At 41.0% G+C, this 26,464-nt stretch overlaps 1 protein-coding gene across 5 annotated transcripts in view; it reads right to left on the reverse strand.

Moving 5' to 3' along the window:
• Window positions 1–26,464, reverse strand: part of dlgap4b (discs, large (Drosophila) homolog-associated protein 4b) — a 73,997-nt gene that overhangs the window by 28,298 nt on the left and 19,235 nt on the right. For 3 of the 5 annotated variants that reach the window (XM_058631360.1, XM_058631362.1, XM_058631364.1), the window contains exons 3-7: window positions 25,326–25,540; window positions 21,595–21,745; window positions 18,709–18,967; window positions 18,244–18,396; window positions 6,867–7,306 (exon numbers count right to left, since the gene is read on the reverse strand). In XM_058631360.1, coding sequence (XP_058487343.1) covers window positions 6,867–7,306; window positions 18,244–18,396; window positions 18,709–18,967; window positions 21,595–21,745; window positions 25,326–25,540 — 1,218 coding nt within the window. Of the gene's footprint in view, window positions 1–6,866; window positions 7,307–18,243; window positions 18,397–18,708; window positions 18,968–21,594; window positions 21,746–23,200; window positions 23,303–25,325; window positions 25,541–26,464 lie in introns of all 5 variants that reach the window. The other 2 variants (XM_058631365.1, XM_058631363.1) reach the window with 2 other exon arrangements.

Raw genomic sequence — 26,464 nt, forward strand, 5'->3', positions numbered from 1 at the left:
GGAGGCGCTGTTTTCAAAATGTACCGTTTCAGCTATACAGTCGTCTTCAGCAACTAACCATCATCAACTATAGCAAGTTTGGTTGGGATCAGACCTTCCATCGCGAAGTTATAAGAGTTTCACTGTCTGTTATGAAAAATTATTATTATCTCCAATTTTGGCGCCCCCTATCTCGTACGCCATACAATATTTTAAAAAGCTTTTGATAACTTTTGATGCTCAACTCGTCCACATTGATCTCACCAAGTTTGAAGGTGATCGCACAAAAGCTCTAGGAGGAGATAATTGAAATACAAGCTGTCATATTGTCTGCTGTCACCAGGGGGCGCTGTTTTCGAAATTGAATATTTTCATATAGACGTCTTTAGGGCGGACTATCAACAATCCTAGCAAGTTTGGTTCAGGTCGGACCAGGATTCACGAAGTTGTAGCAGTTTGATTTTTTGTCCCAAAAATCCGACTTTGCGTCATTGCCATGGCAACACCGTTAAACGATTTGTCGTCATATTGATCACGCATCATCTACCATGTGTTTTGACTGTTGTCACCAATTTTGAGTTCGGTACGATTATCTGTGTAAAAGTTATTCCCGGAATCGTAAAAAAACTTTTTTTTTGTGTATTTTCTTTCACCACAAGGAGGCGCTGTTTTCAAACTTCACCGTTTTTTCATAGACGTCTTCAGCCATGGCCCATCATCAATGGTAGCAAGTTTGGTTCGGATCGGACCTTCCATCGCAAAGTTATAAGAGTTTTGTTTTTCTGATGCGAAACATCAGAATCATCACGAACTTTGCCGCCCCCTATCTCGTGCGCCGTGCGACATTTGAAAAAACATTTGATACCGTGAGCTCCTCAACTGGTCCACAGGGACCTCGCCGAGTTTGAAGGTGATCGCACGAAAACTCTAGGAGGAGTTAGTTCAAATACCATTGCTGCGAATTCGCCAAAATCGCCAAAAAATCGCCAATCAACCCAAGATGGCGGATTTCCTGTTGGGTTTGGATCATGGTCATAATGTAATTTTTTCTTCATCCCGACCTTCTACACATGTGTACCGAATTTCGTGCATGTGTGATAATTGTGTTGGTCATGGTGAATTTGGACAGGTGGCGCCGCACTTATTGGCCCCTCCCACATTCAATTTTCGACGCACATTCCCCGAACCTTTTTCAGACGTAAATTTACACCACGATTGATGCGGTCACAAAAATCTGTGAGTTTTGGGGTATGTGAAAGGCCTCAAAAACGCGATTTACTTTAAGGAATAATAAGAATAATAATAATAACGAGCCGACCCACGCGGGTCGCCGTGTGCCACGGCTCCCCGCGTGCCTCGCGCTCTCACCCGTTCATTCACCGCGCGCGGTACTAGTTATTTTCAGTACTAGTTATTTTCAGTACTAGTTATTTTCAGCGGCGTCCCCGCGCATGTCGTTCCAAATTTCAAGGGGGATCGGGCAACGTATGGCAAAGTTATAGGGCACTTCCTGTTTAAAATGGCAGACTTCCTGTTCGGTCAAGTGCGTGTCCGTAAACGTGTTCAGGGAACTTCCCTTGTCTTACATATCAAGTTTTGTGCAGATCGGATAATCTTAGAGTTTACTTCCTGTTTCGGGCATTCCACTTCCTGTTGGGAGGTCATCTCTTGCAGACATGCTCAGGACAGGTCCCTGGTGTCACATAAAAGGTTTCGTGCAAATCGGACAACGTACGGCAAAGTTAGAGGGCACTTCCTGTTTAAAATGGCCAACTTCCTGTTCGTCTCCGTAAACGTGTTCAGGGAAGGTCCCGTAACTCACATATCCAGTTTCGTGTCAATCGGACAATGTAAGACTTTACTTCCTGTTTTGGGCCTTCCACTTCCTGTAGGGAGGTGACCTTTTACGGACATGCTCAGGACAGGTCCCTGGTGTCACATATAAGGTTTTGTGCAAATCGGACAATGTACGGCAAAGTTAGAGGGCACTTCCTGTTTAAAATCGCCGACTTCCTGTTCGTCTCCGTAAACATGTTCAGGGAAGGTCCAGAAACTCACATATCTAGTTTCGTGTCAATCGGACAATGTAAGACTTTACTTCCTGTTTCGGGCGTTCCACTTCCTGTAGGGAGGTGACCTTTTACGGACATGCTCAGGACAGGTCCCTGGTGTCACATATAAGGTTTTGTGCAGATCGGACAACGTACGGCAAAGTTAGAGGGCACTTCCTGTTTAAAATGGCCGACTTCCTGTTCGGTCAACGGCGTCTCTGTAAACATGTTCAGGGAAGGTCCAGTAACTCACATATCTAGTTTCGTGTCAATCGGACAATGTAAGACTTTACTTCCTGTTTCGGGCGTTCCACTTCCTGTAGGGAGGTGACCTTTTACGGACATGTTGAGGAAGGGTCTGGGGTCCCACATACTAAGTTTCAAGTGGATACAACAATCCCTGTTGGAGCAGCATCAAAAACTATAAATGTAATTCTGTCTGCTGTCACCAGGGGGCGCTGTATTTGAAAATGAATATTTTCATATAGACGTGTTCAGGGCCGGACTGTCATCAATCCTTGCAAGTTTGGTTCAGATCGGACCAGGATTGGCAAAGTTGTAACAGTTTGTTTTTTTAGAATTTTCTACCACCACCAGGAGGCGCTGTTTTCAAAATGTACCGTTTCAGCAACATAGTCGTCTTCAGCAACTAACCATCATCAACTATAGCAAGTTTGGTTGGGATCAGACCTTCCATCGCGAAGTTATAAGAGTTTCATTGTCTGTTATGAAAAATTATTATTATCTCCGATTTTGGCGCCCCCTATCTCGTACGCCATACAATATTTTAAAAAGCTTTTGATAACTTTTGATGCTCAACTCGTCCACATTGATCTCACCAAGTTTGAAGGTGATCGCACAAAAGCTCTAGGAGGAGATAATTGAAATACAAGCTGTCATATTGTCTGCTGTCACCAGGGGGCGCTGTTTTCGAAATTGAATATTTTCATATAGACGTTTTTAGGGCCGGACTATCATCAATCCTAGCAAGTTTGGTTCAGATTGGACCAGGATTCACGAAGTTGTAGCAGTTTGATTTTTTGTCCCAAAAATCCGACTTTGCGTCGTTGCCATGGCAACACCGTTAAACGATTTGTCGTCATATTGATCACGCATCATCTACCATGTGTTTTGACTGTTGTCACCAATTTTGAGTGCGGTACGATTATCTGTGTAAAAGTTATTCCCGAAATCGTAAAAAAACTTTTTTTTGGTGTATTTTCTTTCACCACAAGGAGGCGCTGTTTTCAAATTTCACCGTTTTTTCATAGACGTCTTCAGCCATGGCCCATCATCAATGGTAGCAAGTTTGGTTCGGATCGGACCTTCCATCGCAAAGTTATAAGAGTTTTAATTTTCTGATGCGAAACATCAGAATCATCACGAACTTTGCCGCCCCCTATCTCGTGCGCCATGCGACATTTGAAAAAACCTTTGATACCGTGAGCTCCTCAACTGGTCCACAGGGACCTCACCAAGTTTGAAGGTGATCGCACGAAAACTCTAGGAGGAGTTAGTTCAAATACCATTGCTGCGAATTCGCCAAAATCGCCAAAAAATGGCCAATCAACCCAAGATGGCGGATTTCCTGTTGGGTTTGGATCATGGTCATAATGTAATTTTTTCTTCATCCTGACCCACTACACATGTCTACCGAATTTCGTGCATGTGCGATATTTGTGTTGGTCATGGTGAATTTGGACAGGTGGCGCCGCACTTATTGGCCCCTCCCACATTCAATTTTCGCCGCTCATTCCCCGAACCTTTTTCAGACGTAAATTTACACCAGGATTGATGCGGTCACAAAAATTGGTGAGTTTTGGGGTATGGGAAAGGCCTCAAAAAGGCAATTCATTTGGGGGAATAATAAGAATAATAATAATCCTTTCAGTTTCAATAGGTTTCTTGCAACCTTGTTGCTCGAACCCTAAAAATAACTAGTACCGCGCGCGGTTCTGAACGGGTTCGAGCCGACCCACGCGGGTCGCCGTGTGCCACGGCTCCCCGCGTGCCTCGCGCTCTCACCCGTTCATTCACCGCGCGCGGTACTAGTTATTTTCAGTACTAGTTATTTTCAGTACTAGTTATTTTCAGCGGCGTCCCCACGCATGTCGTTCCAAATTTCGGGGGGGATCGGGCAACGTATGACAAAGTTATAGGGCACTTCCTGTTTAAAATGGCAGACTTTCTGTTCGGTCAAGTGCATGTCCGTAAACGTGTTCAGGGAACTTCCCTTGTCTTACATATCAAGTTTTGTGCAGATTGGATAATCTTGGAGTTTACTTCCTGTTTCGGGCATTCCACTTCCTGTTGGGAGGTCATCTCTTGCAGACATGCTCAGGACAGGTCCCTGGTGTCACATAAAATGTTTCGTGCAAATCGGACAACGTACGGCAAAGTTAGAGGGCACTTCCTGTTTAAAATGGCCAACTTCCTGTTCGTCTCCGTAAACGTGTTCAGGGAAGTTCCCTTGTCTTACATATCAAGTTTTGTTCAGATCGGACAATGTAAGACTTTACTTCCTGTTTTGGGCGTTCCACTTCCTGTAGGGAGGTGACATTTTACGGACATGCTCAGGACAGGTCCCTGGTGTCACATATAAGGTTTTGTGCAGATCGGACAACGTACGGCAAAGTTAGAGGGCACTTCCTGTTTAAAATGGCCGACTTCCTGTTCGGTCAATGGCGTCTCCGTAAACATGTTCAGGGAAGGTCCAGTAACTCACATATCTAGTTTCGTGTCAATCGGACAATGTAAGACTTTACTTCCTGTTTCGGGCGTTCCACTTCCTGTAGGGAGGTGACCTTTTACGGACATGTTGAGGAAGGGTCTGGGGTCCCACATACTAAGTTTCAAGTGGATACAACAATCCCTGTTGGAGCAGCATCAAAAACTATAAATGTAATTCTGTCTGCTGTCACCAGGGGGCGCTGTATTTGAAAATGAATATTTTCATATAGACGTGTTCAGGGCCGGACTGTCATCAATCCTTGCAAGTTTGGTTCAGATCGGACCAGGATTGGCAAAGTTGTAACAGTTTGTTTTTTTAGAATTTTCTACCACCACCAGGAGGCGCTGTTTTCAAAATGTACCGTTTCAGCAACATAGTCGTCTTCAGCAACTAACCATCATCAACTATAGCAAGTTTGGTTGGGATCAGACCTTCCATCGCGAAGTTATAAGAGTTTCATTGTCTGTTATGAAAAATTATTATTATCTCCAATTTTGGCGCCCCCTATCTCGTACGCCATACAATATTTTAAAAAGCTTTTGATAACTTTTGATGCTCAACTCGTCCACATTGATCTCACCAAGTTTGAAGGTGATCGCACAAAAGCTCTAGGAGGAGATAATTGAAATACAAGCTGTCATATTGTCTACTGTCACCAGGGGGCGCTGTTTTCAAAATTTAATATTTTCATATAGACGTCTTTAGGGCCGGACTATCATCAATCCTAGCAAGTTTGGTTCAGATCGGACCAGGATTCACGAAGTTGTAGCAGTTTGATTTTTTGTCCCAAAAATCCGACTTTGCGTCGTTGCCATGGCAACACCGTTAAACGATTTGTCGTCATATTGATCACGCATCATCTACCATGTGTTTTGACTGTTGTCACCAATTTTGAGTGCGGTACGATTATCTGTGTAAAAGTTATTCCCGAAATCGTAAAAAAACTTTTTTTTTGTGTATTTTCTTTCACCACAAGAAGGCGCTGTTTTCAAACTTCACCGTTTTTTCATAGACGTCTTCAGCCATGGCCCATCATCAATCATAGCAAGTTTGGTTCGGATCGGACCTTCCATCGCAAAGTTATAAGAGTTTTTTTTTTCTGATGCGAAACATCAGAATCATCACGAACTTTGCCGCCCCCTATCTCGTGCGCCATGCGACATTTGAAAAAACTTTTGATACTGTGAGCTCCTCAACTGGTCCACAGGGACCTCACCAAGTTTGAAGGTGATCGCACGAAAACTCTAGGAGGAGTTAGTTCAAATACCATTGCTGCGAATTCGCCAAAATCGCCAAAAAATGGCCAATCAACCCAATATGGCGGATTTCCTGTTGGGTTTGGATCATGGTCATAATGTAATTTTTTCTTCATCCTGACCCACTACACATGTGTACCGAATTTCGTGCATGTGCGATATTTGTGTTGGTCATGGTGAATTTGGACAGGTGGCGCCGCACTTATTGGCCCCTCCCACATTCAATTTTCGACGCACATTCCCCGAACCTTTTTCAGACGTAAATTTACACCACGATTGATGCGGTCACAAAAATCTGTGAGTTTTGGGGTATGGGAAAGGCCTCAAAAAGGCGATTTACTTTAAGGAATAATAAGAATAATAATAATAATAATAATAATCCTTCCAGTTTCAATAGGTTTCTTGCAACCTTGTTGCTCGAACCCTAATAATAATAATCCTTCCAGTTTCAAGAGGGTTCTTGCAACCTTGTTGCTCGAACCCTAATAATCCTTCCAGTTTCAATAGGTTTCTTGCAACCTTGTTGCTCGAACCCTAATAATAATAATCCTTCCAGTTTCAATAGGTTTCTTGCAACCTTGTTGCTCGAACCCTAACTACCGAGAAACAGCAACAGTGAAAATTCAAAGCAAAGAATCTGAGATTAAATTGTAAGTTTACAGCTGGTCATTGATAACAATCAATGGCGTTTTCAAACATGCCGGGGTAATGTGGACGGCAGGCCTAGGATGTCACCCTTTAGATTGCACCGTTTTGGGCTTGCATTGATGAGATAAAAATGATCTTTAAAAAAGAATTAACCATAGCACACCTCTGAAAGTGTTAGTGTGCATGAGTCCCACTGCCTACCTGTATGCCAATGGAGGAGAGTTTCCGTCTGGGTAGTGGCGCCACGAAAGGCTCCTCTGCCACTAGATTCACTTTATTAAATCCTGATTTCAGGGAGTCATGCTGGATTACACAGTCACTTGTCTCAGTGGAAGCATTGGCCGTGGCGGGGGCGATGGGATCTCTCGGGATGGCAACAGGAGTGGGAATGATGTGCGGAGGGCGGGGAATACCCCGGGCCAGGCTGTTGGCACGGGTGCTGTCAAGGCTGTCAGAGGAGTTGCTGTGGGCGTGGCTAGACTGGCTGTTGACTTCTGACCTCCGGTCCTGCTGATCCAGGTAGTTGTCTTGGGCTGACTCTGTGCTGCTCTGTACCGTCACGGAGATGTAGGGCTTGGACGTCGTCCGGGGTGGAACTGGCGGAGGAGCAGTCTTCTTAGAGGTGGATATGAATGTGGAGACTGTGAGAGAAAAGATGCAAAAGAGATGAGAAAGACACGCACATTGGTACACCTCTTCAACTGCTTGGTAAATATCAATTCAGCCAGTCACATGTGTGGCCTGAGAAGAGAAAACGTTGTCCTCAGTTGCCCACAGCTCTAAATGCTGTATATATATATATATGTGAGGCCACTGCTGCATGAAAGATGGAGCACCAGAGAGTCACAGAGGCATGAGGCAGAAAATCAAATCAGAGGAGCAATCACCAAAAGTCCCCAGTCACACAGGCTGCACTTCAAAGCCCCCTGATCACGAGATAGGGAATAAAAATAAGGAAATCAGTTAATAAAAAGAGTTCACTCTGAAGACCAAATATGGTGGAGAAGATGAAGATGGAAATTTATCTGCACACTCGTGAATTTCAGACCACATATATAGGACATCAACGAGAGAGACAGACAGTGCATCGTCCATAGACAGTATTTTAAACGAGTGACTTGATTACTGTCTAACTTTCTAAGTTAGATACATTTTGAAGTGTCACAAGAGGGAGTCTGCATCTTTACAGTCCTCCCAGGACCTCAATTATTTATAATTACAAGATTCTTGTTTTTTATTTGTTCACTAAAAGTACAAATCTTATCTGTGATGCAAAAAAGGTACTTGTTTTTGACAAGAAAGTCTAGTTAAGTGATTATAAAGCATATTTCTTTTACAAATATCGCAATAATATAGTGACTAGAAACCATCACAGCCTCTCATGCTTTAGTACTCTATCACATGTATATGTAAATAACATTTTCTTCCTTCACAGTGTGATTAAATGGCTATAGTTCAAGTGGATCTGAGAGATATAAAGGAAAAAGATATTAAGCTTTATGAATGTTGGACTCATTATACACTGCTTAATCCATTGGTCACATGACCGCATATACGCAGGGTTAAAAATCTAAAGCTGAGTGTGGGTTTAAATGAAATCCACACAGCATGAGTCGAACAGACAACACAGAAGCAGAAGTTTCAAGAAGCTTTATGACCATTTCTGCACTTATGGACCAGACACACAGAGAATTGAAAGATAAAAAGACAAATATAAATATAGAATTTAGAGTAAATAAAACATACAAAAGCAATCAAGTACTGCAAAAACAGAATAGCAGCGAGCATAGCAGTCAATAACAATACGTTTCATATGGGTATTGAGGCTGATGGATGAATCAGTCCAGAGTTAGAAGCAAAACAAATGGAGAGGAATTGAGGCTGAACCTCGGTCAGAGCTGTGTGTGTGTGTGTGTGTGTGTGTGTGTGTGTGTGTGTGTGTGTGCCTGCACCTCCCCAGGAACCGATATTCATTTACGGTAAAAATGAAAGTCTCTTTCAAAATGTATAATTGTACAAACTCAACACATCATTTTGTTTAAATGCATTTAATGTTTCTCAACACAAAAACTTTTTTTTACATGAAATAGAAATAGAGAAAATTATGTTCACTGTCCTTTTATGAGTTAAGTGCAAGGAATCATTTATATGGATGTTTGGTAACGGACTCTAATTGGCAGTCAGAGAGTCCACGTTGTTGTCAGCTGTTGTCAGTTGAAGCAGCAGCAGATTGAGGGCAGATGGTCCAGAGGAAGAGACAGCAGTGGAGCCACAGTAGTGCACTTTGAAATTACTCGATAATAGTGGCTATGCCTTATATCTGCCCCCAAATACTCGGCGAGGCTGATAATTGGTTGAACCCTAATGGAGACCAAAACCTGGTCCCAATGAGTCAGAACCTCATCTCTGGGGAACTAGCCAATCTCAGGCTAAGCCAAGGTCAGGGCCAGACATCAACTGACTTGACGACAAGTACATTCACGTATTCACTTATCTCATCAAATTAACCCAGTGACGGTCAGTGGACACTATCCACTCACACACTAAACTGTATCAGTGAGAACAGAAATAAATGGCCCGTCTGTGAGGAGGAATTCACCCACTGACGTAAGCAGTGCATCAGGAGAGATCAGTTCAACGTTGCACAAACTCGAACACAAGTTTCAAGTGTGTGTAGTTTAGGAGCAAATGACGCGCTGCATAGAATTCAATCACACAAAAGGCAAATCGTATATATATGCCATAGATAAATTTACACATGTAGGCAGAGCATTCAAAGAGCCAGAGCTCCTACAGGAAACGTTAAAAGTGACGAGGCCACAGAAATCTAAGTGTGATGCTGGACCTCTATACCTATAATCTAAAAATGGAATTTTTACAGTATTATTTTGAAGCCTGTGGCTGCTATATAATCTCTGGAACAGATGCTTTTTTTCACACCACATTGAAAAAACCAGTGGAAAACTTGTGAAATACGTACAAACTTTCCATGCAGTAACTCTTTACTTCTTTTAAGAAGAGCGAGCACAGAGGGAGTAGTCCTGAAAGCACAAGGCATTTTTCCTGGCCTGTTACAAAATAAGGTAAATGTTAACTCTTACAGTCCTGATATCAAATTGATTCTTACAGACTTACGATAACAATAAGGTAAAGACCGTTGTCACTGCCTCCAAAGACTATGAGTTGAAACTGACAGAATGTATTAGTTAGGGGTGGGGGGAAATCGCAAATATCACAATATAATTTTGCGTAGGGATATTATATCACTTTTGAGAGACAAAGTGTTGATTTTTTTCTTTTAGCTTTTTTTTCTAACTGATATTACAAATAAACATGCAACTTTTGATGGTTCAGTCCACTATATGACGCCAAGTGCTTCCTTCGCAATATATGATTTCACAAAAATACTGAGTATTTTGCAATATCGCGATAATAACGTATCGTGGTGCCTCTGGTCACCAACTGTCACTATCCTTTTTAATAATGCATAATAATAACTGAATTACAAATTCCTCCAGTTAAGTGAGATGGTACATTCCTTATGCAGTCACTTACATCACATACAGATCTATAATCTGACATTGAACAACAAAACGGTGGAAAATGCGACACAATTCAAAAACACAAAATACCACATTAAAGGCTTAACTAAGCGCAGACTTTAAAACTGTAAATAAAAAGTAGATTGCTGCGTCATGTTGTGGGCTGGTGGCTATGGCGAAAAGAACAGATTCAGACTTATATCGATATTCATAGACACTTACGCTTGTGTTATCAGACAGAAATAGGTTGCATTGAGCCATTCCTAAATTGTGCTGTTATTCAGTCTGTCGTCTATTGATTCTGGCCAGTAAGTGGACTCATACGTTTCTGTAAAGTTCAGCCATTATATAAGGCCCTCAAAGTGCACAAGCCTGCATGGACACAATACAAAATCAAGAAGTCATCCAGGAGCGTGAAAAAAAGCCCCGCAGCATGAGCAGCTAAGAAAACAGTCAAACAAAAGGCGTGTTGTTCACTGTAATCCACTCCTTTAACTCTGTGTGTATGTGGCTGCAGAGTTAAGACAAAACTCACATGACCTGACACAAATCTTTCTGTCAGACTGGAAGGTGAGTTGTCAGTCTGAACAACTATCCCTCTCGTCCTCCTGTCTTAAATGTGATAAATGTAAAATATGTACGACATTTGAAACACTGCCGGAGCGTGTTTCAAGTATTTTGCCAGTGTTTATGAAATACAGCACTTATACTAGGCTTTTCTCTGTGTTCATGCACAAACTGTCCCACTGTCTGTTTTATTTTTAAAAAAACAATGAACCCATTTGTTCAATTTGTGTGTGTCAGCAACTGGCAAAGAGTGAGAGTGAAAGTGTGTCTGCATAATTACAATTAAAATGGGTTTTATTTGTACACACATCAATTAGTGATAGTGAATTTGACCTCTGTATTTAACCCATCACCCACCCACCCATATACAGTACACACTAGTCATGAACAAGCTGGGCGCAGGAGCAGTGGGCAGCACTTATTTGCCACCACGAAGCAATGGGGGATTTGGTGCCTTGCTCCTAGGCCTTGACCATTCCCGGAATTTGAACCAGCGACGATTAGAAGCCCAATCCCTTTGCTCTTGGCCAGCATTATCCCATAATGAGAGGAGATGACAAAGTAAAAATAACAGACCATAAAAACATCTTTAAATATCCGTTTTAATGCTTCTCCACTGCAGACCCTCGTATATATTCTCCCCCAATTTGAGACGTTTTTTGAGTTCTGATTGACTATGACTGAGGTCGGGTCAGGTCTGTTACCCTCACACACTTGCTGATTTGAGTCTTTACCTCTCACACACTAACAGATTTCTGTGCCAACAAACCATGCCGACTGTCTCCAACTAGTGCTGACTGGTGCAAACTCTGGCCAACTGTGAATTGTGGGTAAAATTGTGCAAAAAGTGTTATAGTGTGTCCCCTTTAGACTTTGTCAGGAAATGTGTGATGCTTTGATATCTGGAACACACTATGTCAGGAACCCCTACTTCCTTTATTTCTGTAACAGTCCAGATCGTTGGGCGTCAACTACATGATTGTTTGTTTGACAAGCCATCGGATTTTGGCTCTTGATACAAGAAACTAAATGGGAGGCGACGTGATGCCCAGTTGGAATGATTAAATCTTTGTTAAATCAGTTTTAAAACTCTATGCAAGTAAATTGATCACATATCACCATGTTGGCAAGCACATTATATATATATTAAACACAATGTTATGGTCAGATAATTGCTCATGTTACAGCCTCTGGGGAATTAAATGATTCTAGTAGAGGCAGCTTAATAATGTAATCCACCAAACAAGTGATCAGACAGGTTTTGAACAAGTTTGAAGTGCAAACACATCATCTACTGTTACTATTCTATGGCTGAAGCTGCTCCTGTCAGAGGCCTGATACGTGCTGGTGACAGAATAATGACCAAAACTAGAATATTAAGGTCACAAAACACAACTTTAGGTGTGGCATATAAATCCCCTATGAGAAATTGGGGATGCAGCAGAGCACAGATAAAAAACCCACACAAAACAAAAGGCAACGTGCACATGCAACAATGACAACACAACAATTAGAGCACAAAGGGGTGCAACAACAATCTAGGACTCAACGAGTTTATATAAATATCCAATTGCGATTTTTTTTGACTGAATTTGCAATTGCGATATGATTTTCAATTTCATTTGAAGAACATATTTGAAATAATTACTGTGTGATATTTGTGCAGCTCTGTGAGAAACAGAGATGTTTTCTTCAGTCTATAGCATATAATGTGTATAGGTCAGGACTAAAATCTAAAATTGTATTTTGACACACATTTTAGCTTTAAGAAATATTGCACCTCTATTGCAATTTTGATTAAATTTGGATGAATTGTTCAGTTGCATAGACACAAATTCAGTTTCCTGTGTTTGCTTTCTTTCCAGCACCAAGCCACACACAAACATAAGCAGCTGTGCAAGCGCACAACACATTCTCTAATATGAACCAGCTCCTGACAATAGCACCACTGCTGACAAAGCCTTTTTTGTCAAAGACTCATCAAAGACACCTCATCAAAGACACCTCCACAGCTACAGCAACATTGACATGAAGCCAAAGTACAGTTTTTAATAAAAGTGAATCTGTGTAAGAGCTGTTCGGCAGAACGTTCAGTTTCTCAACAGAAGGAACAATCACATGCTTTGTGTCAATGTTTTAAAGTGGAATCTGGAGTGGGCACTGAGTGCTGCTGTTTTCATGCCATCTGGACAGTGGTGCTGTTGTCCACTGCCAGGCCTGGTTCAAGATGGGATTTTCAAAGCTGTAAAACAGTTGACTGGAAGAAGCTACATCCGCTGACAACAGTTTCCAACAACACTGCTTACTGCTCTCCACTCACCAGTGTGAAATGTGCAGTTTGTCACATTTTAAAGTCGCCACGTTTGTCCCACAATCTCACAATCAGGTAAAATGTACAAAAACTAGTGCTGTCGTCAAACGATTAAAATATTTAATCGCGATTAATCGCATGAATTTCATAGTAAATGCACAATCAATGACACATTTTTATCTATTCTAAATGTACCTTGATTTCTTTTTGTTCCATTATTTGTTCTCATTTTAATGCTCTTATCAACATAGAAAAGTGGATCAGCTTGCTCTGTGCAAATGTTTTTTTTTATTATCCAGTGTGGTGTAGTTTTAACGTTAATAGTTCTTGCAACAGCATATAAAAAAAACTACAAAGTTTGCTAGCCCAAAAAGAATGTTAATCTTGCGACAAAAAATTTACGACTTTAATAACACGTTAAACTGACAGCACTAATAAAAACAGAACTTTTTTTTAACTAAATTAAAATGTCTGGTAAATTGAAAATGTTGCCAAATACATTTACACAATGCTGATGAATTGGAAATTCAGAGTCCCGTCATTCAGTGCATTTACATGCATGGTAATTGTATGAAAACATAATTCAAATCAAATTCTGCAGATAAAGCCTCTTAAATGTTACACAGGGTCGTTTGAAAGCACTTCCCAAATCTAGAAATTGGAACACCCACAGAGTACAGGAACACAGCATGGGTGCTATAGTGGGTGTGTGTCAATGTCGTTAAACAGTCCAAACAACTATTAGTCAGATCACTGATCCAGCTTTATTATGCCTGCTGAGCTGTTGGACCAGTAAGAGTATAATTTTAAGCTTCTTTATTGAAAGGGTGCTGTACTGTGGTCAGCTGGAGCCGGACAATAAGTAACAATGAAAGACAAAGGTGGATTGTGCTGCTCTCTGAAAACCATTCGGTAGCGCTTGCCAAGTTGTCTGCTGCCCGTCAGTTGACCCATCTGTATGGTTTACCAGTATCTCAATTAACTATCACACCAAATGTGCTCATCAACAGCACTGCTACTACAAAACTGCACAGCAGTTTTTCTTTTAAATGTGACTGCGTAATGGGAATTTATCCACATGTGGCAACAGACAGACCAGAGGCCTCCATGTGGTGGTAAAGTGGGGCAGCCGTCAAATAATCCCCCGTGCAAGCCAATTTTCCATTTCAGCAAGCAAAAAGAAGCAGCTTTTATAAGGCCATACAGATATATTAAAGTGTAACAGCTAAATGACCACACAGATAAGCAGATGTAACTTACTCTCATACACTAAAATATTTGCTGATGTTAGAAATAAAACTAGTAGGCTCAATATCCCATATAGACTTCCAGTCAAACTGGCATCTTGCAACCAGAAAAGTCCAGTAGGTGAAAGAAGGTGAAAAATACAGCTCCCTGGTGACTATTCAGTATATTTGCACTTCCTGATTAGTTTCAACCAGCAAACTGGAAAACTACGTCCAGCTTTGATTTTCAGTCTGTTGTTTTATTGCAATTAGCAGCATTTATCAAGTTTCTAAGAGTAAAAGGAAGGAGTAAACTGACTCAAATAACTAATAATCAGGGCCCGTTCACGTGAAAACAAGCTTAGGACAAACTGTAAAATATGTTAAATCCACACGGAACCATCTTTTTGGGAGACTTAAAACATTATTTTAGGAAGAAAATATCTTAAAACACCAACTGTACGTTTACGGGGAATGACGTCATAGCCCCACTTTCGAAGCACTGCTACAGCGCCAGATACAGGCCTGGCATATGTACTACAGCGTTTGGAGTTACTGGCATGTTAACGAGAAACCTTTTGTTTTTCTTTTTTTTTATAAAAAATGTAGCAAAAAGTGTAGTTTACGTATGGATACAGGCTGAATTTTAATTGAGTAGAAGTGGATGATGTAGTCCCTCTCCCCAAACCTTTTGCCTGTGGCCCCAAAACTCCTATAAAAACATCTCTGCAGTAGAGAAAAACGATATTAATTAATAAATATTAACAGCTGCTCAGGTTGATAAATGTCAATAAAAAAAAATAAAATAACGGTTGACACCTAAACGTTGAAGTCCTTGTGACCACAAACTGAGCTCAGTCACGACTTTGACTTAAATAAGACAAATAAAGAATTAATTTCTTACCCTGTGGTCAGGTGTAGAAAACAGAGGATGATGCAGAGGACACAGGATCTGTCAAACTGAGAGGAGACGGCGGTTGTTTGGCGTTACGTTGGGACTGTGAAGGGGGCGTGGTGTCATGTCTAATGCTGCCTTCAAGAATGTCTCGGGAAATTGGACTTCAATTATATACGTCAAAGTTTACCAAACTTTTATAGGGGACCCAGTTTTTAAAGATGACAAACAACTACAGCGTTTGGAGTTGTCTTGGGGTGTTTTATGTGCATGAAGACATTTCTTGAAATGCTGCCATGGTAAGGGCAAACCTTTTTTTTTTTTTATAAAGAGTGTAGGAAAAGTAACGTATGGATACAGGCTGCATTTTAATTGAGTAGCCCTGGATGATGGGAGTCCCCCTCCCCAACCCTTTTGCCTGTGGCCAAACTCCTATGAAACATCTCTGCAGTTCAGAAAACGAATGCGTATATTAATAAAGCTCGGGAACAGCTGTTCAGGTTGATGCACTTTAACTGTCAATAAAAAGTAACGCTTGACAGTCAAACGTTTACGTCCCTGTGACCAGTGTTCAGGCAACAAATATCTACTTAAGTTTGACGACAAACTGAGCTCAGTCACGACATTGACTTAAATAAGACAAATAAAGAATTCATTTCTTACCCTGTGGTCAGGTGTAGAAAACAGTGGATGATGCAGAGGACACAGGCTCTGTCAAACTGAGAGGAGACGGCGGTTGTTTGGCGTTACGTTGGGACTGTGAAGGGGGCGTGGTGTCATGTCTAATGCTGCCTTCAAGAACTACCGTTATATACGTAAAAGTTTACCAAACGTTTATGGGGACCCCGTTTTTAAAGATGACAAACAACTGCAACTAAATTCACAATATAAATCGAGACAAGAACAGATCATTTAAAACATATACACATAAATCTGCTGATAATAAAGTACAAAAACTGCATGGGTATCAGTTAGTAATTTGTGATTGAAACAGACAACATTTTACAAATTTCCCACATTCCTTCTCCTCGAGTGAAGGCAGCACATTCTCTGTGGTGTGTTAATGCTGTTGTGAAGATAGAGCACCACCGTGTGGATGCTCATTAACAACAACAACAATAATGCACATCCACAAAACCACCATAACCACACTCTCTGTTTGTGAACTTGGGAGCAGTTACACGTCACCCCCACTAGCCCTGGGGGTGGAGGATTCATTCATTCATGCATTCATGTCTCATCACACACAGTTCATCATCCACTTCTGCAAGTTCAACAACAGGGTTGAAAAGATATTGCACAGTTTGTGCTGCTGTATTCGGTCATCATATCCTGTAACAATTTGAGTGTTAATCAAATCTGGAATGTACAGATACAGAGGACAAGTACAAAGTGCCCCTGCATCAATTACATTTAGTGTTTAATCAAGTTTTTTGTATTTTGTGTTGTCTTTTCCCCCCCGAAGAACATTGCATTTCTGATTTTGTTATGAATAGAATAGAATAGAATTTATTTAAATAGGGACAATACAGTTAATAATGTTCCTATACAAATAATGCAACTGATGTGCTGTACATAGAGTTTAAAGATATTGCTAGTTTGCAATTCTTCTATGAAAGACGGAAAGTGCCTAAATTAAATAAATAATACACTGCTAAATAATTACTTAAATGTGTCATTAATTAGTTAAAATTGGAATTAAATACATAAATGTGAAATCAAATGTGTAATTAATTAATTACAGGCCGAGGTAACAGGCTTGTACCCCTTGAAAGGGAACCAGGCTTGTAACCAGAGGGTTGCTGGTTCAAGTCCCAACCAGGTCAAAAAGGGCTGGGGTACTCCTGAGCAAGGTACCCAACCCCAATTGCTCCCCGGGCGCCGCTCAGTGTGGCTGCCCACTGCCCAACAATTCTAGGATGGGTTAAATGCTGAGAAAGAATTTCCCTAAAAAGGGATTAATAAAGTACAGTAACGCAAGTACTGTCCACAGAGGTGGAGCTTATCACCTCCGTCAAAGTTTCTGCCAAACTATAATTATGTCATATTTTACTACACAAACCAAATTTTTGAGTTCTAAATGACTAATTTCGCAACTCAAATGATCTTAAAACTGCGTTCTGGGCCAAATGCATTCCGAGATACATGGCACTTTCCGTCCTCCATACTCTTGTTCCTAGTTGGGCTTTTACATGAACAGTAAAATAACATATACATGATCAAACATGTTAAAACTGCACTAAAACACAGAACTACATGCTAAAATTACACAACAGTTTAAAATGTAAATGCATATAAATAACAACTACAAGCTAAGCTACATTACACACAATAACAATTGTCAAATGATAAATATAAAACAATAAAGTATAATAAAACTACACTTCATAATACACTAAAACACAACTTACAAATCAAATAAACCTAATATACCTAAAACAATTAATGTGTACAGCTCTGTTTTTCTTTTAGCCAGCACTTAACCTTTGTTGTAAACAGTTTTATGTCCAATAATATTTTGATTTTGGTTGGCAAGGCCCTAAATGGAGAATGACAATTGTCCAAATGTGGTCTTAAGATATGGTATTTTACAGTGACGATTCACCTCACTCCTGGTTACTCTGGTACAATCGTGTTTTTGGATGGACTTGGAAAGCGGCTCTGCGGCGAGACTGTGTAAACATTTCAGAATTAGTTTGAGAAAACAAAGAGTTGTGTATGTTTATTTCATGAAAGGAAGAAAAACAAAAGTAAAAAAAAAACAATAAATACAGAATAAATGCAAGAAGCAAAAGTGCACAATGCCAGTTACATTCTGTTTCCATCATGACAGTGCAAAACATATCTATTCTGTAAACATGGCTCCTCTACGTCCAGCAGCTATGTGGGAGAAGGACTTAAAGATTTTTAAGAAACCAGAGAAATTATCCAACACCTGCAGCTAGTTAATCAAGTCTTTTTTCAGTGACAGTGATGTTTTTCCGTTTCAAACATTGACTTTTTTAGGTGATAGGAGCCATTTTTTTTTAAGAGTTACCTGTGCGTGAGGGTAGGATGCGTGGTCTGTCTGTCCCAAAATGATGCAGAAAAATTGCTAGCTGTTTCTCCTTTGGGGCTTTGTCCAAGCCTGTGGCTCTCAGGTAAGAGCCAAACTGTTCTTTCCATGTCCTCCACTGGGTAGAATCATCGTCTAGTGTGGGCAAAAGATGCTACATTTGAGCTAAACATGCTTGGTGTGTGCAATGTTGGAGGACGAGTATTCCACTCAGGACCAAGGCTATGAAGAGCATCTAAAACATACTACCACGATGAGTCTACGTCACACTAAAATGGGTCAAAACCTTGCAAAGAGTCTTATAATGGGATTACATTGCAGATATTATGAAGAAAGCATTCCAATGATATCAGCTTGGCCACCTGTTACAGTGCATCGTACTGTATAAGAACTCTTCTATTTATACTCATTTGCAGCAAATCATCTGTTATTCTGCCTGTGACTCACCGGTGCTGGTGCTGTAGGTGCGGACAGTGGAGTCAGCCGGAGGAGGTGAGCAGCCTGAGTCTACAGACGCTGTGTCGTCATCTTGAGAACAGCCGGCCTGGATTGCTCTCAGGTAGCTGTGGCTGCGGGAACGGAAGCATGTGGGCATGGGCAAGTCTGAAGGCTCTGTGTTGTCCTGAGAATGGGTACGGGAATCTCTGTATGTGGACTCTGAGCTGCGATCCTCGTAATGGTGCCTCATTTGTTGCAAATCCCGCAGCTGCAGGGGAAAATAAGGACAACGTTGGCAAAGACGGTATATACAGTACTATTTTCACTGCAATAACTGTGTTATAACAGCAGTGGACTGTGTCTGTTACCAAAGTTTTAAAGTTTAAAAATGTTTATAGCTACACTGTGTCAATTTTGTGGATTTTTTCTGTTGATGTTATTTACAATGCCATAGATTATTTGTCAATTTTTCACATGAGCCACATGTTTCACAGCAATTTGACATTTAAAATGATCTTTCTTTACAGTTCCAATTTCTATATCTGTCACTAACATTCATGTCCTATTCATGCTTCAGAGTAAAAGCCCTCTAGCGTTTCAGTTCCCTGATTCCATTTACTGTGAAATAAGAGCAGGATTGACAGATGCTTGGCTTCATAAGTTGAGGATTTCAAAGTATGTTTAGTGACCTTCAAAGGCATAAAACATAATGTTAAACCTGCAGAAGCTGCACAGAAGCTCTAAAGCAGACATGACTATGTGAACCAAAGAGCTGTCAATCAAAACTATCCACCAATCAGCACGATCAGACCCGACTGAGGGAGCATTTGTGTGTATACACAGGTAGCACAGGAGTGAGCGGGGTATTTATACCATGCTTTTTTTGAACAGTATAATTCACTTCTGAAACGTTTCGTTGGAGCTTCTTTGCGTTTTCAGTCACGCTCCGACCCGTATGCAGCCGCCTCACTTCACTAACACAATGTTGCTGTGATTTTTCAAGACATAAAATGAATCACTGCTGAGTAACACAGAGAGTCATGTGAGCATTTGAAAAAGGTGTTGTATCTAACAGACATTTGCTTAAAATTAATAAAAGTTATTTGTTGTGTGAAATACAACTGGTGTAAATGTGAGTAATGGGACTCAGTCGTGTGAGCGTTGCTCTTAAAACTTCCCTCAGCCTGAGTCTTTGGATAGGTTGTCATTTCATTAGTGAGATGCATTTCCCCTTTCTTTTGACATTTCCTTACGTGGCATAGTCACAGAGAGCTGTCAACTTGGTGAAAATCAAAGAAATTTCGAGGCAGCAGACATCACTTTGAGAACTTCTTACGGGGCAATTGCATGCACAGAAAAAGTGTGCCATCTCTGAGCCTCCCTTTGAAGAACAAGAACCAGGCTGTCTTGCAGATGATAGGTTTCATATTCTGCTGCAAAAACAGCCGAGTATGAGTCAAAAATGTGTTTGTGACGCTTCTCTGAGTTACAACAGAGAGATATGAGGGGGGTAAGTGTGGCAGCAGGAACGGAGCGGAGAAGAAAGAGAAGCAAAAGATATATTTTACATGCACTGACCTCAATAAGAATATATATTTACATTTAGTGACATTAGCAGCATTTATAAAGTTTCTAAGTACTAAAGTAAACTTATATCACTGTATATACAGTATATATATATATATATACACACACACATATATATATATATATATATATATATATATATGTAAATGTTGGAATGATGTATTGCCTGCAAGTTAAAGCAATACATTCTATTTTATGAAATGTCTTAAAAGGCAAAGACCTGTGAGAGATTGGGTGTAAATCCTTCACTTACAACTTACGCTGCCTCATTTGATGAGTTCATTGAAAAAAGATCAGAGCCACTTCCTGCAGCTGTTCATCATCACAGCGACCTTGTCAGTGGGAGGCTAATTGCTCTTACGTAAGACGATAACTAAGACTAAGACCTACAAATGTCATTCACGTGGCTTCAAGGTTTATAGCATTCAAATGAGATACAGTTAGAAATATCTATGTTCTTTTAATTTTTTTGCCAATTGGAGCCCCTTTTTTTTATGGCTGTCAGTCAGGCACTTTCTGTGAACATGCAGATCATACGACGGAAATGAGTGTAGCTCGAGGCAGACCAAGGACTCTTTCAACATGACTGGTGATTTGATGTGTTTGCTGGGAGCTAAGTGATGCAAATTATGAGTAAATATAAATGTACTTATGACTCATTAGAAACAATATCTGCAGTGGTAATGAGAGAAAATGAAACGCAAACAGGAATTCATTATTGGCCTCAGTGATCGTTCATTAAATAGGAAAACCTGAGATTCATCAACCTGGGCCTTTGTGGGTGTGTAAGTGAAAAGTGTTGACAAAATCGTTCAGAGCTGGTCCAGTAGATCCGTTAGGTCAACACAGCGCTGGTGACGACAACGTAATGCTACAGGGCAGTGACAACATTCTACATCGTGGCCACTAATAGTGCTTGCTTTTGCAAAAGAAACACAATCTGACAACACTGCTGAAGTACTTAACTTTCACTCTGAATCCTCACAGAGACACAGAGCTGTTGCAGGAAGATGAAGCAGTAACTGTGAGAACAAAAGTGGGGGAATCCACAGAAATCTCCACGTCTGTCTCACTCGTGTGTGTGCGGAGACTTGAGCGAGAGTCAAGTGACAATTGTGCCTCAATTTGAGCCATTGATTGCAGAACATCAGCCTTTTTAGTGGACACAATGAAGATGTCACATGCCCTGTAGAATCTTTTTAAAGGTTTCTATAAGTACTGATCACTTACACACCCACATTTGTAAAAATCAGAGGCTGAAAAATCCTGGAATCCTCCTTTAACACAACACTTATTGCAATCCCTGACCTGTCCCATGCAGCTACGTCTGCCCAAGGTGCTGCAGGCCTGACTAAGGTCGTCATCGTCCCAGCGTGGTAGAGACAAGCCCGTGTCTTCGATGCAGTCGAGGTTGTCGAGGCTGCGGTTATTGGAGAGCTCTCTGAGAGACGGAAGACAGCTGGAGAGAAAGTGAGATCACAGAGGAGAAGACAAGATAAAGGACATTTGTCAAGGATATGAAACCTGAGAGGAAAATGACAACAAATATTGGGAGGGAGAGAGGGGATCAGTTGATGTTTCTCATGTGATGACGTGAAAGCAAAGGGGAAACATGGATTCGGGGAGAAAATGAAAGATCAGCAAAACGAGATAAGAAAGAGGGATAAAAGGATTCACCCCTTCATTTTCGTTGTCATCTAAACGTTGACCATGAATCCAAACATAGTCTCAGTTACAATTTCATCTCATCAGCGCATGCAAAGCCAGTTACTTCAGATGATGCATGTGTAACTCTCAGTGTGAACATGATGCCAAAGCCATAGAACAGGTGTGGGTTTAAAGGGATAGTTGTTTTTTGAAGTGAGGTAATAGGAGGTATTGACACAATATCAACACAAGTTGTATGTGTGTGTGTCTTGTAATTGTAATTCTATTCTATTCTATTCTTCTGACATTGTGGAGTATATGCCACTGAGTGTGTCGCTATTTCTCCCTGAGAGCTGAATACTTTCCTTCATGTGCCAGCAGAATTTCCCAGTTTGGCATCATTAGAGTAAGTAAGTAAGGCCCACGAATAGAATCTACCTCTGCTTTAGTCGATGATGCTTTACCTTGCATGAGGGAAAATCTAGGTTTTTAGCTTGTGGGGGACACAGGAACTGCTGGTGTACTGCTGCCACAGTGAGCAACTTATTTTAATGTAAGTAAATCCAAACAAAGGATGGCGACAACAAGGGAGATAACTAATCTGATTTGAGATTATCAATAGATAAACAACTAATGTCTGCCATGATGTAAATTTACAAATTCCCTTACGAATTCTGACTCTGGTTTTCTAATGACAATATAAAGCAGGAAACTTATTTTCAGGATATTGTAGATTTAAGCAGGTGTAGATTTAATATGGTGAGCCTTTTGTTAAGTGACTTAAATCTGTTTTCTCTACTGTCCCTGCTGGCAGCCATGTTATCAGTGAGAGCAATGATCCCAGGCGGTGCCAGCAGTAGAAAGCGCAGGAAGGTCAGCTTTTGTATCAATACCTCCAACAACCACATGACAGAGAACATGAACTATCCCTTTAAATGATCTGGAAAAAGATGTAAAGTCATGATTTTCTTCTTTTCTTAGCCACACAGTGACATGACAGTAAACTGCCATACCATAGCCAAGACACAAGGACGTCCCCTGAGTCATAGTCAAGTACTTACAACCTAAAACTGGACGCTGGATAAATAATATTTATGTGATAAATGGAAATTTTGCGGTTGCTGGTGCATGAATTTGGCCATTTTTTTACTGACTTGATGCAAATCTGAGGCGAGCAGTGCAAAGCCAGTGATGATCAATCACCCAATCAGACCTAAGCATATTTGCACCACACCCCTGAGATGTGACTTACAGGCCTATCACTGACCTGCTCATTGACCTGCCCAGCTGGTGCAGAGAGGACACACTGTGGAGCGGAGACCACAGGGCATCCAGCTCCCCCTGAAACAAGGAATAATCCAGGGTTCTGCTGCTCACGCCAAATCAGGGTGGAGCAGAGCAGAAGCGGGGTCGGACGGCCAGGGATTGGCGCGTGGGGGGGGGGGGAGTAGGGTTAGTCACTCATGCATGCTTTAGGGAAGAATCAATCTTAACATTTCTAAACACAGACTTTCAAGGATGTTTAAATATGTGTGTGGAGGGAGGTGGAATTATAGTCTGTATATAACGTGGCGTGGACATTTGACACTGCAACCATCAGACTTGAAGATTTCAATCTCCTGAAGTATTACTGGAGGTTTTACTATTAATATAATACCAATAAGTGTGTTTCACTACAACAACAATAAATTCTGTAACCCTTCAAGTACTTTCGGCAAAGGCCTTGCTTTGTGGAGGCAGCAATCTTGCGCCACCATTTCGCCTTCTGCAGTGGAATCTCACTGAATTGCAAAAGCCATCATACTTTGCTGACGTGCTTGGGAAAGGGAGGGGTCAGTGGAGGGGTCCTCTGTTACAGTCTGCAGTCTCACCATTGGGTGTCACTAATTTTACACACTGGACGGGTATTTAGTCGGGCACACAGCGAAGCAATAAAGTTTTCTGAAGTCATGGAGGTTTTTGAGAGACATTTAGAAACATAGTAACTAGAGGCAGCAACATTCTGCCGAATGTGGGAACACCAGTGAGAAGGTAAATGATTACTGATGTAAGTGGCATGTGGTGAACACCTGACACCACTTCATTCTATACATGAGTAAGCACAGCTTGGACTCAGCGTGTGTGTGTGTTCCTACATGCTGTGCCTGTGTGTACACATGACAAGAAAAGGTTTGTTTGCTTATTTTCTTTTGATTGTTGAGAGGTTGTACCAATCAGTATTTATAACCGTGTGTCAGTACGAGTGCAGGAGAGCTCACCAGTGCACAAATTTTAAAGGTCCAATCAGTAACTTTTCATCAAAGTTCATTTGCATACAGAATATTACAGAGACCGTCAGGTTAAAACAAACAAACGACAACTAACATTTCATGGATTTCTCAACAACCGATGACTGAATAATGCTTGTTTCATCAAGCAGTACTTACCCAAACAATCTTTACAAAACATTAAAGGGCTAGTTTAGGTTTTTGGAAGTGTGGTGGATCACGCTTCAGTGAACTTGCCTGGGGCCTGGATGTGCTCTTTCACTGATAACATGGCTGCCAGCAGGGACAGAAGGGAAAACAGATTTTATCCACTTAACAAAAGACTCTGCCAATAAAATCTGCCAGATGATATACAGAAGATGCTTGCCACTTTTGCTTGGCCTGACACAGCCTTTTCCAGCTGGAGACTTAAGTTTACAAACTCTCTGCACCAAAGTCCTCAGAGAAAATCAGCACCATTTACACCATGATACACAGGAGTTGTTGATCCACTGCTGCCTCAATCAGTAATTTCTAATGTGTTTTCCTGTGACTTCAGTGTCAGTTAATTTCAAATGTGTTTTCCTGTGACTTCAGTGTTTGAAATTCTTGACTTGGATTTACCAAAGTGACAAAAACTTACCAAATGAGGCAGCAGTAGACCAGCAGCTCCTGTGTCCTCGCAAGCTAAAAAAATGCTGATTTATAGATCTGATCTATAGACTTTGGTGTGGGAGTTAAACGGCAGTTTAAAGACAAAAAAGTCTGTCAAAGGGTAAGATAAAGGAACAAAGATTTTCTTTGGGGGTCATAGACTTAAGCAGGCATAATGTATAATCAGCTCTGACTTATGTCCTTGCTGGCAGCCATATTATTATGACAAGAGAGTATCTGGATTTCAGGCTGGTTCACGGAAACTGATAAATATACAAAACCAAAGAATAAAACCCTGAAATATCCCTTTAAATGTACATATTTTTTCATCTTCGTTTGATGTTAGTCTTTTCATTGGAAGGCCTGTCGATCATTTTCCAACTGATAGCAGGTCGTAGTCCCTTAATAATCTGTAATTGTCTCCCTTGCTGTTGTGTGATAATAAGAAGTGCTTAATAAAGCACAGCTCTGCGTCTCAGTGTATTCTCTTACTTGTGTGGGGGTAGCTGGTCGCTCAGAGACTGCTGCGTGGCCCTGAGGTAGCTCTGGCGGCGAGCAGCAGCTTTTGGAGAGGGTTTTGGGCTTCCCTCTGAGTCGTCGCTGTCTTCGATGTCTCCCATGGCCTTCACGTAGCTACCACTGCGCATCCGCCGACACGGGATTTCAATGGCTCCCCCGCTGTGGCCTAATGTGCTACTCCAATCACCCTAAAGGCAGCATTAGGTGGGCTAAAATTAGTGATGTGATTTATTTATTTTTAAACATTGTCAACACTGCAGCAGTCAGTACATTTCCATGCAGATAAGTTGAGCTACAGGGTCATAGCTCTACTACGCCATTTAATTGGACTACTGTCCTTGTTCCAGTGCAAGCAAGAGTGGGTTTTCATTTCACTTTATGCTTGGTATTATTATGCATTTTCTGGTTGGCCTATGGCAGTTCGTGGTTGAATTTGAGTGCTATTTTAAGTCTTTCTACAATTCAGTAACTTTGAAATATATAATTTACTTAAAATGACGAAGCATAAAGTGTATTTTTTCTAGATTTCACCATGTGAAATCGCGCTACTGTCTTCTGTTTGTGTATCAGCTATATCTATTATTGTACCAGCATGGGACTGGAACTGTGAAACATGCACAGGATGCCAAGACCAGCAATTCAACTCCCAACCTCATGATCTAAGTGTGTTAGTCCAACTTTAAGAAATTCCGTTTGGTGTTATTTCATTGTCTTCCACATCGTGGGGATGCTGGAACAAATTCTAGCTGACACCCTGGACAGGTCGCCAGTCCATCGGAGGCAAAGCACACAGACAACAACCATTCACTCTCACGTCTACACCTATGGTCAATTTAGAGTGTAGTGGGAGGAAACAGGAGAAACTGCAATACAGAAAGGCCCTCGGTCGGACCGGGTTGCTGTAAGGCAACACTCCTAGCCACTAAGCAGCCGTGTGACTATTGACATGTATTTTAAAAGTCTAGTTTTAGTCAGAATAACACAATAATTTGATTCTTGTCAATGTCATATAAATGTACTGACTGTGTTAGTGCACATGAATAGCACTGAAAAAAAAAAAAAAAATTGTTGAAAACGTATAATTAATTCATTTGGTTATTCTCGAATTGAGC

This window comes from Solea solea, chromosome 6 (genome assembly GCF_958295425.1).
Source record: "Solea solea chromosome 6, fSolSol10.1, whole genome shotgun sequence".
NCBI classification, from domain to species: domain Eukaryota; kingdom Metazoa; phylum Chordata; class Actinopteri; order Pleuronectiformes; family Soleidae; genus Solea; species Solea solea.